This window comes from Desmodus rotundus, chromosome 13 (assembly GCF_022682495.2).
Source record: "Desmodus rotundus isolate HL8 chromosome 13, HLdesRot8A.1, whole genome shotgun sequence".
In the NCBI taxonomy this organism is placed as follows: Eukaryota; Metazoa; Chordata; class Mammalia; order Chiroptera; family Phyllostomidae; genus Desmodus; species Desmodus rotundus.
The window spans coordinates 73,656,539-73,672,040 of NC_071399.1; the positions used below are offsets into that span (position 1 = coordinate 73,656,539).

The 15,502-nt window shown below is 40.1% G+C and overlaps 1 protein-coding gene across 16 annotated transcripts in view; it reads left to right on the forward strand.

Annotated features, from left to right (window-relative positions):
• Positions 1–15,502, forward strand: part of LMO7 (LIM domain 7) — a 136,821-nt gene that overhangs the window by 75,199 nt on the left and 46,120 nt on the right. For 5 of the 16 annotated variants that reach the window (XM_071220172.1, XM_071220173.1, XM_053916351.1 and 2 more), the window contains exons 4-11: positions 1,860–1,890; positions 2,681–2,794; positions 6,364–6,562; positions 10,630–10,882; positions 11,822–12,100; positions 12,387–12,584; positions 13,454–14,173; positions 15,179–15,208. In XM_071220172.1, the coding sequence (XP_071076273.1) occupies positions 1,860–1,890; positions 2,681–2,794; positions 6,364–6,562; positions 10,630–10,882; positions 11,822–12,100; positions 12,387–12,584; positions 13,454–14,173; positions 15,179–15,208 (1,824 nt within the window). The remainder of the gene's footprint in view (positions 1–1,859; positions 1,891–2,680; positions 2,795–6,363; positions 6,563–10,629; positions 10,883–11,821; positions 12,101–12,386; positions 12,585–13,453; positions 14,174–15,178; positions 15,209–15,502) is intronic. The other 11 variants (XM_053916353.1, XM_024569019.3, XM_053916354.1 and 8 more) reach the window with 5 other exon arrangements.

Below are 15,502 nucleotides of genomic sequence, written 5' to 3' on the forward strand. Positions count from 1 at the left end.
CTATTTATAAGGCCTTGGGGTTGTGCCCTGGCCACAGCAGGCAGAGACGCTGCCGGGTTACTGACGTGCAGCGTGGATGCGTTTGCTGTGTGTCAGAGAGTGGCCTCCAGTGGCTCCAGCAAATCTTTGACTCCTCGAATTCCTGGCACTGCTTTTCAGTGATAGGACACCAATGTGGCTGGCTCATGTGTCATTATGTTCAAGAGCATGTTATAAGTGCTCATATTTAGAAGGGAATGTAAAGTGAGTGAAAGGTCATAGTACCAAGTTCACTGATTATTGTGCCTGTTTATGACAGAATAGGCCATACCTTGCATTTATAGCAATGGGAGGTGCAGTGTTGTCCTTAGGTTCATTTCAGTTTTAGTTTGCTTTATGGAAAGAAATGGTCATAGCTGTCTCATTGATTCTTTAAAAGCTAAATTCAATGTGTGTGCATGTTTCCCCTTTTCTTTCTTTCTATGTCTTATGTGTGTTTTATATATGCCTTACATATCACATGTGTGTACAAGGGGGGACCAAATAAAACCCAGAATTTATTTTTTAAAAATTTCATATTCTTACGTGTTTAAACTTCAATTGCCTTCAAAGTACTCTTAGTTGATGCAATACACCTACTAAGATGATTTTTGCACTGCTCAGAACAGTTTTTGAACTCATCAATTTTGAATCATTTTAGTGTTTCTGCCATTTTTTGTTTCACCTTTTCCATACCAGCAAAATGTTTCCCTTTGAAGACTTTTTTCATCTGGGGAAACAAATAAAGTCACTCGTGGTGAGATTGGGTGAATAGGGTGGATGGGGCATGGGGATCATTCTGTTTCTGGTCAAATGCTGCTGAACACTCAGTACACTCATAAGTTACCCATCATGAAACGGGCAGATGCATTGAAAGAGTCTTCAAAAAAAATTGACTGAAGCTGAACACAGCCTCTCACAACAACGCCTGCTGGTACACTGATACAGATGGGTTCCTAGAATACTCACCCAGCGGGGGAGCCTGTGGTACAAGGGACCTGCTCTCCTGAAGATAATTCTGTGGTTTTTTTTTTTTGGATCTCCCTGCATGTATTTTATCTTAACAAATATACTACTTAGAGAGTTTTAAACTGAAAAGCCACCTTAGGAGCCTTCTAGCTCAGGCTTCTACAGTCTCTCTGAATTCACAAGGATCCTGCTTCGGTGTCTGTAATGACCGAAAGCACATTATTTTAGGGCAACCTAAATCCCTTTCATTAACTCATGTCATTGCTTCTTCAACATTGTGGTGACATCGGCCTAATTTTTAACTGTCCCATAAATATCATATCCTTTTACTGGTAAGGAGGAAAAAACCCCACAATTCTTGTAATAGAGCAAAATCTCTCAGGGGGAGAGTCACAGCCATTGTTGAAAGTTTACTTCTCATCCTCTGCAGTGTCTTGGTCTCTGACCAGTTAGCTCTAGGGAACTCGGGGAAAATGTTCCATGTGCACAATGAAAAGGAATCTCAGTGCAAAACGGCTCTTTCCCTCTCCAGTTTCCGGATTTTTTCCTGCCGTGAGCACGTTTCCCCCATTTGATAGGGTTTAGATATTGTTTAAAATAAGTACAAAAAATGCAGATAATGCATTTTAGCAACCAGACTGTACTGAATAAAATAATGCAAAAAATGCAACCTTTTCATAGAAACTGACCATTGTATTTCATGAAATCAACATAGAAAAATTTTTCTGATGGATAATATGTAGTCTGAGACTTCTGAACTTCCCAGGTGTTACAATATTCATAGAACTTAAGAATAAAAATGAGCCTTTAGCAAATAATTAAAAATTTAAAGTTCTTAGTTATTAATAGATATTTCTTCTTTTTCTTTACAGGCAAGAGGAAACTGACAGGAGAGTGAAAAATGTAAGATATGTTTAATGGAATATTGTAAATGGTTTTTTGCTTGTTCTGCAATAAGACAGTGGGATCTAAACATACCTGTTATACTCTTATCCTTTTTCTAAAGAAATTTTTGCTAGAAACCAACCAGTCACAAGCTCTAAATATGTTGTTTAAATATATTTAAAACTTAAATTTTCATCTTCACGGTAATAAGAGGACAGTTTAATATTAGAAAGTGGTTCCTTATATGTTAATATAAAGTAATGTGGTAAAAGCAAGTGAATAATACCCTGTAGGATTTTTAGGAGAGTAAGTCAGAAACTACCAAGTCAGACTTGAAGGAAAAACACTGAATGTTTAAGAACTCTGGGTGATTGTGCTTATATAATATCTATCATATTCTGCATGGATTAGAAGAATTTCTAATAATAGAACTGCTTATTAAAACATAAGAGTACAGGATCCTTAAGAAAGCTGAGAATTATTGGTTGCATGTATCCGTTTTCTAAGTTTGTTGTTGGGAAAATATTGACTACTTTAAAAGTTTACTTAGTTTTCCTCTTATAATTTTTTTTTTCCCCTCTTCATGTGTACGAATACCTGTTGGGATCTGCACTTTTGGTCTGAGAACGTGCTCAGAGACAAAAACCTAGGAAGAGTAAATAACATTTTTAATGACCCTTCTCATAATTTAAAAGAAAAGAGCATATTTAAGAGATATGCTCTTTTATCTAGAGTGCTCACCTGCATTTGGACTTGCACTTAATTGCTATAAATAAACTGATCTTCTTGTTTTATGGAATTTTTAAAGGTTTTGATAACATTGTACTGGCTGGGAAGAAAAGCACAAAGGAACCCCTACTATAATGGTCCATACCTTAATTTGAGAGCATTTGAGAATCTATTAGGACAAGCTCTGACAAAGGTGAGTACGCTAACGTGTACGAGATGACTACTATAACTAATACTATTTTCTCCTCTTCCGTCTCTTCCCCCCTTTTCTGTTTTCCTTTCACTTTTCTTCATTCTTCTCCTTCTCTGTAGTGAATTTGGCCACTCTGACCATCTTTGCTGTGGTCTAGTTCGGGCTGGTAGAGGAGACGGTTAACTCATTTGCTGGCTTCCTATGCCCCCACCAGGGAGTGAGTGAGTCTGTTTCAGAGCAATTTCCAGGGTGTAGGCTCTGGGCAGAGGTAGTTATCTCTTACTTCTTGGTAACTCGATGACACAGACATGCAGTTCCTTTCTTAGACGATTTGTGTAGCTCTATGTTCATGCAGAATTCAACCTGTAGTAGAAAGGTTCTTCAGGGCTATTAATGTGTGGGAGCTACTCATTTTTAAAAAATCTTAATACCTCTTTGTCATGGATGATTACCTCTCATGCCTCTACTTCAATATCTCCACAATTGTACACACTGCTTCTGTTTCCTAAAGAGTAGGGAATGCTGTTACATGAAACATGATAAGGCTTTTTTAATGTTAGAATGTTTTGTTTTAGACACATTTCTAGTCCTTCATATCCTGGAATCGGTTTGCAGCTTTTGGATGTTTAAGGTCAGTTTGAGGAGAGCCGATGCCAGGTGTGTCTATAGTTCTGCCAAACCTTCATTTGTAAGATCCGAAAGGGAAAATCAACTTCTCTTAGAGGCTACTTTTCTAGGGGAATTTGCAGTGTTCAGAACAAAATATGTAATCAAAATAATATGCTAATTGTAGTTGCTCTTTGGGTTTTCATGGTGAGTAAATGATAGGTACCAGTAAGGCACTGATTAGGCTCTGGCACATTCAGGATGCAATAAATGTTAGTTGTCATGAATGGAAGATAGAGATTTTAGACCAGGATGAAAATGATCATGTGGCCTTACATCTTCTCTCATCTTTAGTTTTGCCCGAGTTCCGCCACATACATTGTAGAAAGGTGGGATTATATAGCCTAGGAGGTTCAGGTCTTCCTTTTTGATTTTTATTATGTTTGAATTGTAAAGAGTTTATAGCACTCTACTCAAATTCCTTGAAACAGTTAATTCGGGTAATAGTTGAGGTATTATCATGCACAAGCATTGTACCAGGTGTTGGGAAACCACTCTCCCAAGGCAAAGGACCCATCCTCGTAGAGCACCATTGCCGCTGGAGACAGATGAGCAGATAAGTCCCTGCAGCGGAGGAGGGTAAGACTGATGGAAGAATGTGCAGAGGGCTTTGGGCATGGCCAGAGCTTTGCCTTGGTTATTTCAGCTGAGAAAACATTCTGTTAGAAACAACATGGGCCCTGGCTGGGTGGCTCAGTTGGTTGGAGCATCGTCCTAGTACACCAAGATCGTTGTGGGTTTGATCCCCGGTCAGGCACATACCTGGGTTGCAGGTTCAATCCCTGGCCAGGGAGTGTACGAGAGGCAACTGATGGATGTTTCTCGCTCACATCGAAGTTTCTCTTTCTAACCCTTCCTTTCTCTCTAAAATCAATAAAAACATAGCCTCAGGTGAGGATTTAAAAAAATGTTTAAAAAAACAGCAACATGGGACTTTGGATTCTGTATTACTCTTAGAAGCCCTTGGTGCTTTTTATGGCAGTTTGACTGAGTCTGGATAATCCTGGTACAGTCTTTGTGCTGAGAATGCTTTATCTATTAAAGGCTGTCTTCTGTCACCAGGGTCCAGCCGTGGGAGTAGGTAAAAACTTTTTGAGAGTTAAAAACTATAGCTGTGGTTCCATTCCATTATTATGGAGTTGGGATAGCCGTAAGAGGTGTGCAACTCTGTGACCTGTTTTGCATCTATTCTCTGAAAATCAAAACCATTGTGTTCATCAGACTTTCCAGCTTAAGTAAATAATGCTTAGGGCCAACCCAAGATATCAGCTAAAAAAATACTTGGGGTAAGCTGTTGCACCTGAGTCACCCTATGAGTTGGAGGTGACTCAGTTAGGCGGCTTGTCAGAGTGAAGTCCTACAGAACGAGGCACCAAGTGCAGACCCAGGTTCTTATGTAACCGTGGTGGCCTGTTTTACATAACTTTAACAGCATGAGGCCAAAAATCATCTCGCTGTGTGCTGAGGACCCTAAGGCTATAACAGGCACGTCTGAGAAACCTAGTGGATCACAAGATTCACTTAAAATTTTTAATCTTTTTATACTTTGACACATATTTAGATGGTACCAGCCTTAGGCCCAGCTTCCCCATCGGATTGGGAATGGGGTACAAGTAGCTGCTTGCGCTGTCCTGGCGGGATGTCAGCTGAGACACCCAAAGCACGGGACAAGCTCACATGAGTCTACTAGACGTTACTGGTTTTTCAAACACTTGACAAATCCAGCCTTAGCCGAAAGTATGCCCAAGACAGCTGCTGCTTACTCATTGTAAACATACTTTTGTCAACTTTTCGATATGTTGAGAATGTTCATAATTAAAAATGGAAAGAACATGACAAAGATATACCACCATCTGATTCAATTATTAAAAATGTCCTATACTGACTTTATCTGTTTATGTATCTATTCATCCATCTGTTTTATTTCCTGAATCATTTCAAAGTAAATTGCAGAGCTCTCACCCCTAAATACTCAGTATTCATGTCTTAAAAGTAAGATGTTTTTGTATATGGAGATTGTTCCATACAGCTACGATGTCTAATATATTTAAGAAAATTCATAAAGTCCCCACTATGTAATGTCCAGTTCATGTTAGAAAATTCCCAATTATTTTCCAACTCCGTTTCATAGCTTTTTTATGTGAATCATGATTTGATCAAAGTTCATGTGTTACATTTATTTCTTGGGAATCCCTAGGTCTTTTAAACTGTCTCTTTTAGTAAAGCCATCTGAAGGGAACATTCCTGGTTTTTACTATAATAACAGTTACATTCACCATACTAAAATATTAGAGTTATTGCTATTCATTGATTATTACTCTGCATCATGACTGTGCTACAGGCTTTTGAAATTTTACTTAAATCCCACTTTTAAAAGGTTTAGTTGTATTTTGCTATTTACTTTCATAGGGGAATATTAGTTAAAAACACCTGCTTTGAGTGAGTTTTATCTAATTTATAAACTGATGATTAATGACATTTGCCATATTTCTATATATCTTTTAAAATTATATTTTATTATTTATACTATTATAGTTGTCCCAGTTTTTCCCCTGTTGCCCCCTCTACTCCACCCCGTCCACTCCCTCAGTCAGTCCCCACACTGTTGTCCGTGTCCATGGGTCATGCGTGTATGTTAAATAATATTAAATAATATTATTACTTTATTAAATAATATTGAATACCTCTTTACTGTTCCATGAGGGCTAACTATTGTATTAGTTCTGGGAAAAGAGATTTATTTTCTGATTTTCTTAATCAGATTTTTTTTGATTGACAGGGAAATCTCATTGCCTCACCTGGCCCACGAGGCACGACTTGAGCTGTGCAAACAAACAAGTAATGACTGTTTACGGTGCTGGGACTTTATGCTAACACATTGTTCTGTAAAAAAATTATTTTAGGCGCTTGAAGACTCCAGCTGCCCGAAAAGAAGTGGCAGGGACAGTGGTTACGGTGACATCTGGAGTGCTGAGCGGGGAGAATTTCCTGTCCCTCCGAGCAACCACAAGAGAGAGGATTCCTTTGAAAGCTTGGACTCTTTGGGGTCTAGATCATTCACCAGCTGCTCGTCTGATACCACACTGAGGGGGGGACGTGAAGGTGAGCTGCGTTTTTGACTGTCAATTTATTTCTATTTGTTTTCATGTTAAAAGAAAACTGGAAATGGGAGACAGTAGAAAAATGGGGTGAAGACTATTGAGGCAACAATTTCACTAAGAAATAGATTTTCGTAGAGATTTAAATGTAATTTTTAAAAATTTATTTATTGATGTTAGAGAAAAAGGAGGGGGGAGAGAGAGAAACATTAATTTGTTGTTCCACTGATTCATGCATTCATCAGTTGCTTCTCATAGTACTCTGACTAGGGATCGAACCTACAACCTTAGTGCCTCGGGATGACACTCTTAACCAACAGAGCAACCCAGCCAGGGCCTAAGCGTAATTTTCTTTAAAACAGTTTATCCTTCCTCATTGTATCACCACTAGAGGGGTGACGGCTTCGCTTTTTTTCTTCCTGTTTTAAGAGAAGACACGAGGAGACAGTTAACTGTGACCTGTTTTATCAGTGATAATATATTTTGATTCTTTTCTCTCCAGATTCAAGTTTAATCATCTGTGGTTATGAGGCCTATTAACTGGTATATCTAAACATAAAGAAAGATTCTAAAAAGTCTGTTCTAGTTCCTAAGTTAATTTCTTTCTTTTACTTCTCCCCAAAAGATTAAAAAAAAAAGTTTCTCAAGAAGAAAAATAAACTGGACAAACGTCTTTTTAATGACCTCTAAGAGAAGAAGCGATTGATAGCTATCATGATATAATATTATGTTAAACTTTGGTTGAGTAACAACAGTGAGCATGGTGTTAGAAAGCATCTTTTCAGTCAGGGCGCCAGAGCTAATCCGGGACAGAATAAGTGTGAAAGGAACATGTTAATGAAAATCCTTCTGCTTTGGGAATCCTTCTTTCCAAATACCAATATTATGGTCAAATCAGTTATGCAAATGCAAGCCTTACTCCCTTGGCTGTTGGGTGGTATGAGGAATTTCTGACTGTCTACCTCTAGCAATTCAGATTTGACTGGACTGAAACCATGAGTGAAATTGCTTCAAACATTTCTGTGCTTCCATCACTAATGTGAAAAACATTGAGAGTTCTTGTTGTGAGTTTGTGCTAGAGCGTCAGAAATTTTACTTGCTCATTTTGATTATTATTTTAACACCAAGTGATTTTTCTAATGTTTTTATTATAAAAAATTTCAAACATCATCAAAGTTTGGGAGAACTTCACAGTGAACACCTGTATACACACCACCTAACTCTGTTATAACATTTTATTAAACTTGCATTGTCACATACCTGTCCCTCTCTCTATGCGTTAATTTATCCATCTTATTTTATGCAGCATTTTAGAGTAAATTGTACTCGTCCTAAATACTTTTGCATGCACATCATTAACTAGAATTCAATCTTTATTTGCTGTTCTTGTGTAAATTTACATAAATGCAATGTACAATGAATTTGTCTTTCAAAAATAAAAATCAGCTAACTGTTAGCACCGTCACAAACCCCTCTGAATTCTTTGGCTTTTATTTAAATATTAACAATGAAAAAATATGGATGGCTGCTGAAGAGCTGGCCTCTGTAATACTGCTGCACTTTTGGCTGTTTGCTATTTCAGTGTGACCCTTCCATAGTCTAGATGACTCTAGTTTTAAGGACATGAATCTGATTTATAATTTATCTAAGTGATTAAAGCTGTAAAAACAGGCGGAAATCCTGAAGTCATTATATTACTTTGTCTTGACTGAAAAAGCTAAACCATTTAAAGTTTACATTTATATCCGGCCAACAAACAAGAAAAGGGAGGAAGACTGAGACATTGTGGGTGTATGCAGACCCCCGATAGTTCAGGTGCAGTGGCGGCGTGGCGTGGAATCGAAGTCTTCTCAGCTACTCGTTGAACTGGGTGCTGGGAACATGGGACTAAAAGCAGAGGGCCACGGTCACCCTGCTAACTGATGCTGGGAAAGGAGCTACAGACCTTGTTTAAAGAGTGTGGAAGTGATGACTTGGTAATTATAACTACTGGCTAATAAAAAGCCCTGGGGCCACCAGGATGGTAAGCCGTTTTGTGTGTGATTAGTGTGTGATTAAAATTCTGCTATCCACTAGGTTACTGTCCAAAATTGATCATCACCACAACTTGGGATAATGTTTTTAGGTTAACAAAATTACAAAGTCAAGTTCCTTAGCTTTATATGAAACCTTTATATCAAGGACATTTGCCTACTCTTTAGGCTCTCTGCTAGACTCAAGAATAAAAAAATTAACTTTAAAAATTCATGTCATGTACACCATGATGACTGTAGTTAACACGGTTGTATGGTGTACAGGAAGGGTGTTTAGAAAGTAGATCCTAAGGGTTCTCATCACAAGAAAAAAATTTTACTTCTTTTGTATCTATACGAGAATGGCAGATGGTAACTAAACTGTGGGAATCATTTCACAGTATTTGTAAGTCAGATCATTCTGTATACCTTACACATGCACACCGTTTTATGTCAGTCGTATCTCAATAAAAGCAGGGAAGAAATTCCAGAGTGGAATAATCTCTTTGTGTATTTTAGATTTTCCATGGACAGGCCCTGGCTGGGTGGCTCAGTTGGTTAGAGCGTTGTCCCGATATGCCAAGGTCACAGGTTTGATCGCGATCCCCGGTCAGGGCATATGTAGGAAGCAACCAATAGATGCATAAATAAGTGGAACAACAGATCAATGTGTCTGTCTGTCTGTCTGTCTCTCCCTCTCCTATCCTCTCTCTCTAAAAAAGAAATATAAAGAAATAAATACGTAAAAGATTTTACATGTATAAATTTTGGCAAGAATTAAGACGTTTCTCTCATTTCCAAACAAAGTACTGTTTATTTGGGAGGTAGTAAAAACAAATCAAGCACCAGATTATTGACTATAAGTCCTCCTGGCCAGAGCTGCTTAAATTTCTCCCGTTTCGCCATGCCCGTCCTTTTCCCTGTTCAGGGCTCAGGTCGCATAGCTGGATGTTAACCACTTCCTGTGGGCCCTTCTCAGTGTTATTTACTGTAGATTCCTGCCAGGGAGGCAGGAGGGGACAAGGCCGCCTTTAGCTCAGGCTAACCCTGCAGGTGCCGTGTGCTGTGCTGAGCACTCGCACTTCGCAGGTGCTCAGGGACTATGCCACCTCAGAGAGCCCTGGTGGGGAGCAAGCCACAGGAGCACACTTCTTCACAAATACGCAGATGCAGGAAGGAAAAAAGGGCAGGGAAGGGGGACAACTTAGCTTGGATCTGTAGTAGTGTTCTATACCTCTTTTCTTCCCATGTTTAAAAGAGCACACTTATTTACTTATTTTTAAGAGAACAGATTATATTTGCATCAGGCTGCCCTTGAGGTGTATTGCAGCATATTCTTTTGAATTTGAGATTAAATAACTTTGTATCAAACATATTATTTCATGGCCACCCTTAAAAAAAGCCTTGACTTCTGTGTTGTCATTTAGGTATGAACTCGACATTCCTTTGGGGCTGTAGAAGTCCCTTGGTCCAATCTCATATCTAACGTGTGATTCGTGTTTATAGGTGTCTCAGAAGGATCTGCTAAACCTCTCTGAGATCTCTTGTGGTTGTTGCTTCTTTTTCTATGTCGTCTCTTATTTCTTGCCTCACAGAAATTTTAGATGGCTGCGTGCCTTATTTTAAATTAAAATAGAATTACTTTATATTACTTGTATATCTCATTTTATTACTTTATATATTCCTTGTATATCTCATTTTAAGTGTCTTTTATTGACTTGTATTATTAGGTTTTATTGACATGTATGCCATCAGCAAAGTTTTGAAAAATTACGGGGGCAAAGAAGGTTAAGGAGAAAGGGGTTCAGCTGTAAATCAGGACTTTTTCTGCTTAGGGTGTGCCACAGTGAAAGAATGTACCACACACGCCTCCAGTATGCAAAGCCAGTTCCTCCTAATGGATCTTATCACAACTTCATGACAAATTTCTAAAAATATTCCCCGCAGTTAGCAGTGCAGCGCTGGGTTTCCAAGGGAAAGGCAGAGCAGGCATGCTGCGTGGGCTCCGGTAGACGGATGATCTGGAGACTGAAGCCAATGCTTGTGCCTTCTTTTGTAGGTTGCGAGAGTGACACAGATTCTGAATTTACATTCAAAATGCAGGATTTTAATAAAGATGATATGTCCTATCGAAGGATTTCGGCTATTGAACCAAAGTCCGCTTTACCATTCAATCGCTTCCTGCCCAACAAGAGCAGACAGCCAACCTATATGCCGGCACCCCTGCGGAAGAAGAAGCCGGACAAAAATGAGGATAACAGAAGAAGCTGGGCAAGTCCAGTCTATGCAGAAGCAGATGGAACATTTCCAAGGTACTGGGATGTGATCTGATCATTGAGTTTTAAAATTTCCTATGCTTGTAAATTTTGCTGGGATATGTAAATGTGGTAAAAGCAATGGTTCCTAAACATAGATAAGGTTTTAAACTTCATTAATGAAAATGTTTTTTTTTTTTCCTATTTTTTAGTTAGACATAGCTTTAAGATATTTCTTCCATTTTAAAATGTCAGCATATGATTTGCCGGTTCTTTTTTTAGACGCCCCCCTTTGGCCTTAGTGGTGTCTTTTGGCTTCCTGGATGACATGATTATGCCTTGTGAGCTCTGCTTGTTGTTGTTCTTCCCCTTTGCCCCCCTGTGTTGCTTGATCCTCAGTGGGCACGAAAGAATCCTTTGATTTCTCAGCAAAGTAGCAGAGCAGGGTGTGGCTTTTCAAATCCAGCTTCCCATCAGGAGGAGGCCTATGGCTCTGAAAGTGGACCGGACTTCGTGGATGGGTAAAGAAAGGTTGCCCGATGTTGTTTTGGATGACTTAGCCAACCATACATTCCAAGTGAAAAAGAGGCCAGAGAGTTTCATCTCCAAAGCACTCTCTCCTCGCTCTTGTTCGCAGGTATTTCTCCTCCTGACCCAGTAGCTACCGGGTATACAAACTGAAAAAGTTAGAAAAATATCTCCTGGATCCCAAGGTCTATTCTGTTTATTTTAATACATAAAGTAACACTCCAAGTTGTGTGCAGTTTGTCTCTTTTAACACATTATTGTCTTTGGCCCTTGCATATCAAGCTATGCTCTGATTAAATTGAGATGCCGTGATAATGCCTAAACTTTGTTCTAGGAGCTGTGATGATGACAATGGAAATTAATTTGCTTCATTCACAGTAGTATAAACTTTGTGAGCCAGAAAGCATGTCTTCTGTATTGTCACAAATTGCTCACACGATGTCTTAACTGGTTGGATGTTTTGAACAGTAACGAGAGGAGAACTTGGGGCACAAACGTGGAGCACTGGTCAACAGTACAAGAAACTTCAGTCTCCTCTTGTTACTTGGAGGAGGAAGAAGAAAAGACAAGCATACCCAACATTGTAAAGGATGATCTTTATGTGCGAAAGCTAAGTCCCATCATGCCAAACCCTGGAAATGCTTTTGATCAGTTTCTTCCCAAATGTTGGATCCCAGAAGATGTGAACTGGAAAAGAATAAAAAGGGAAACTTACAAACCATGGTATAAAGAATTTCAGGGATTCAGGTTTGTCTTCATGCATGTTTCTGTCAGCCCAGTGTTCACTCAGGACCCTGGCTGGGGTGCATTCTGGGCGTGCTTTTTACAAGAGACAGGTTAGCTTCCCTCCAACATCTGTAGGACCGCTGTAACTGAAAAACAAAAGCCATTTAAGTTTCACTTTTGGGATGTGGATCGTCACGAGCCCTTTTCTATACATAGTCATAGCTCGACATACTTTTCAGTTATATTTTTCTCCACTTCTTTGTCTTCTTCCCTCTCTCCTCCTTTTCTCTGCCTCGTTCCACGGTAGGCAGGATTCAGGCTCTGAGGAGGATTCAGGCTCTGACAGAAGCTCTGCCCTCTTTAGGAGGATACAAAAAGCAGAGCGTAGGCTAGACAGCAGCTGCCAAAGACGTTCACTCTTGATGGAACTAGCTACCCACCGAGCCAGGAGCACGCGGGACACCCATGCAGCCGGGAGAACCAGCGGTGCCTCGGATGAGCCCAGGTGCCCGTGCCTGCGCACGCCTTCCCGCGTCGGGTCTGGCTTGCAGCACCTGTGCCAGCTTCTGCTGCTCCGCTAACCTCTGACCTTGATGTGCTGGATCAGGAAACTGTCCTCACTCACTACTTAGTATAGCAGCATCATGTAGAATATAATTGCTTTCTGTGTGGGCACGTAAGCTTGGGAGTCTATAAGATTAAATATTCTTTAACAGAATTACATATAAGATAGTATAGAGTCACATGAGACATAGTCAGTTCTTTGGGAAAACCATTTCTAAAAGGCTTTTGGGAAAGTGGACCTAATTTTACAGTTGTGCTTTGCGTGGCGATGTAGCAAAAGAAAATAACTTTTAGATGAACACTAGGACAGGCAGGTCTGGTGGGAAGATGCAAAGGAGAGAGCCATCGGGGTCTTTTAGCTACCTTTAGAGCATTGTAGTTTTAAATTCCTGCTTCCTGCCGGTGCCTCCTGCATGCAGTGCTTCACGACCAACTCACACCTTTCCAAGGTCATGGCTGCTTCTCTGGGATGAGAAGGAGGTCACTGTGGCTCATGGAGCGAGGGAGAGGTGAAAGCGAGTGTTGTGTTGTATCAAAGGGAGGTGTGTGTAGTCTGCCTTGTTCTAGCCCCATCACTTGGCCTTTATGGTGCCCACCTTTCCTGAGAAGCACACTCTGCTCGTGTTTATTTAAGTGGTATCCAGCAAAGTCACAGGGGATGGCATTACATGCTAGTCTTTCTTCCACGTGAGTCCCTTCCATGCCCCCTACAATAAAACAATAATGGCTAGTTGTTCTGCTACCTAATGACCTGTTCTCCTTCATAAACTTAATAAGATTCTCCCTTCCTTTCTCTTTTCTATGCTTCAGTCAGTTTTTATTACTTCAGGCCCTCCAAACGTATTCTGATGACATCTTGTCTTCTGAAACAAATGTCAAAATCGATCCGACTGCTGGCCCAAGGCTCATAACACGCAGGAAGAATGTCTCGTATGCATCAGGGTCTGGAAGAGGTGACTCTGAGATGTCATTCCTTGATCCTGACTTGGAGAATGACGATTTCTTTGTCAGAAAGACTGGGGCTTTCCATGCCAATCCCTGTGTTTTCCGGGCTTTCGAAGACTTCAGAAGGTTTTCTGAGCAAGATGATCCTGTAGAGCGAGATATAATTCTGCAGTGTAGGGAAGGTGAAATTGTACTTCCAGATCTAGAAAAAGATGACATGATTGTTCGCCGAATTCCAGCACAGAAGAAAGAGGTGCCTCTGTCGGGGGCCCCGGATAGGTACCAACCAGTTCCTTTCCCTGAACCCTGGACTCTTCCTCCGGAAATTCAAGCAAAATTTCTCTGTGTACTTGAAAGGACATGCCCATCCAAGGAAAAAAGCAATAGCTGCAGAGTATTAGTTCCTTCGTATCGGCAGAAGAAAGATGATATGCTCACTCGCAAGATCCAGTCTTGGAAGCTGGGGACCCCTTTGCCTCCCATCAGCTTCACCCCTGGGCCCTGCAGTGAGGCGGACTTACAGAAGTGGGAGGCCATCCGGGAGGCCAGCAGGCTTAGGCACAAGAAACGGCTGATGGTGGAGAGGTCAGAGCGTGTTTCTGCGAGGATGTTGCTTGTAATGGATGGTCTTGTGTAACTTTTCTTGTGTGAGAGGGCGGCCTTGTACCAGCATTGCCCGACTGCATGTCATGAGCCATTTGAAGCATCCTCTAAAAATTTATTTTGCTTTGAGAAAGCCTTGCACATGTTATGGAAAAAGTGAAATTCCATATTTGCACAGCTCTGAATCAGCTCTTTGAGGCCAGTTTAAGAAGGTGTGCACACAATCCTTGCCTTTGGCCTTGAGGAAACTGTGGTACTATTCCGCAATGTGGTGTTTCATGAAAATGTTTTCCGATTCCATTTATAGATTTTTATTCTCGTGTCCAGGCGTTTCTGAAACAGTCTGGTTGTAGTTTGGTTTTATGTGCTTCTCATTTTGGAGTGTGTGATTTTTGTGTAAAAATTTCCCTTAAAATGTGGCATTGCAAGTTTAATTTAACTTGATTTTGGGTTTTGTTTTTGACCTAGGTTTCTTGGACTATCAGTGTGTGACTTTGTAAATTTATAGTTTAAAGTTCAGTGCAAACTTTGTTAAAATGCATGAATGTTATTTGCTGTCTGCTAAGTTTTACATGTCTGTAATTATGGCCATTTTTATAATAATGAACACATTTATGCTTGTGTTATGCAACTTGATGTTTGATGAATGTTCAGTTGGTTGAACTCTGGGGTGGACAAATATGATTAGGTTGAATAAAATTTGTAGATGCAAATCTAACTTTTTATTAGTTCCTGGCAACAGAAAGCTTTTTGTTTTGGATTTTTTAGTTCAAGCTAAGTCAGGAAACTCTTTATCTTGCTTAGTGTGAATTCCTTGAGATATGAGGTCAATGAGGATTTGAGACATGATCAAGAACGGGACTGAAGAAGCAACCTTTTGAGATTTGTCCATCTCTTGTTAGACTCTCAAGTTTAAAATGTTGACTGTTTAAAAAAGTAACGCACTGGGAAAAATGGATTTTAATTTTTGGTTTTCTGATTTCTTAGACTCTTTCAAAAGATTTATGGTGCGAATGGGTAAGTTTTATGGTTTGCAGTGAAAAAGAAATCTCTGCATATTGCTTGTCCTCTGCGTAATGTGTCATTGCACGTGTCTCCTGGCCTGCCGCTAAACGGGGATGCTCTGGGCTGTGCATGAGATTTAAACTGGGGAGTTTTCCTTAATTCAGCAGCCTAATTCAGGTGACGTGCCCGAGTGCCCGCTGCATGCTCGCTGCATCACAGCAATGGGATTGTTTGATCGGAACTTCAACGTTCAGGCCTTGTTTTCTTCCTTTTTCTTTAAGAAGCTGATTAAAAGTAGCAGAAGCA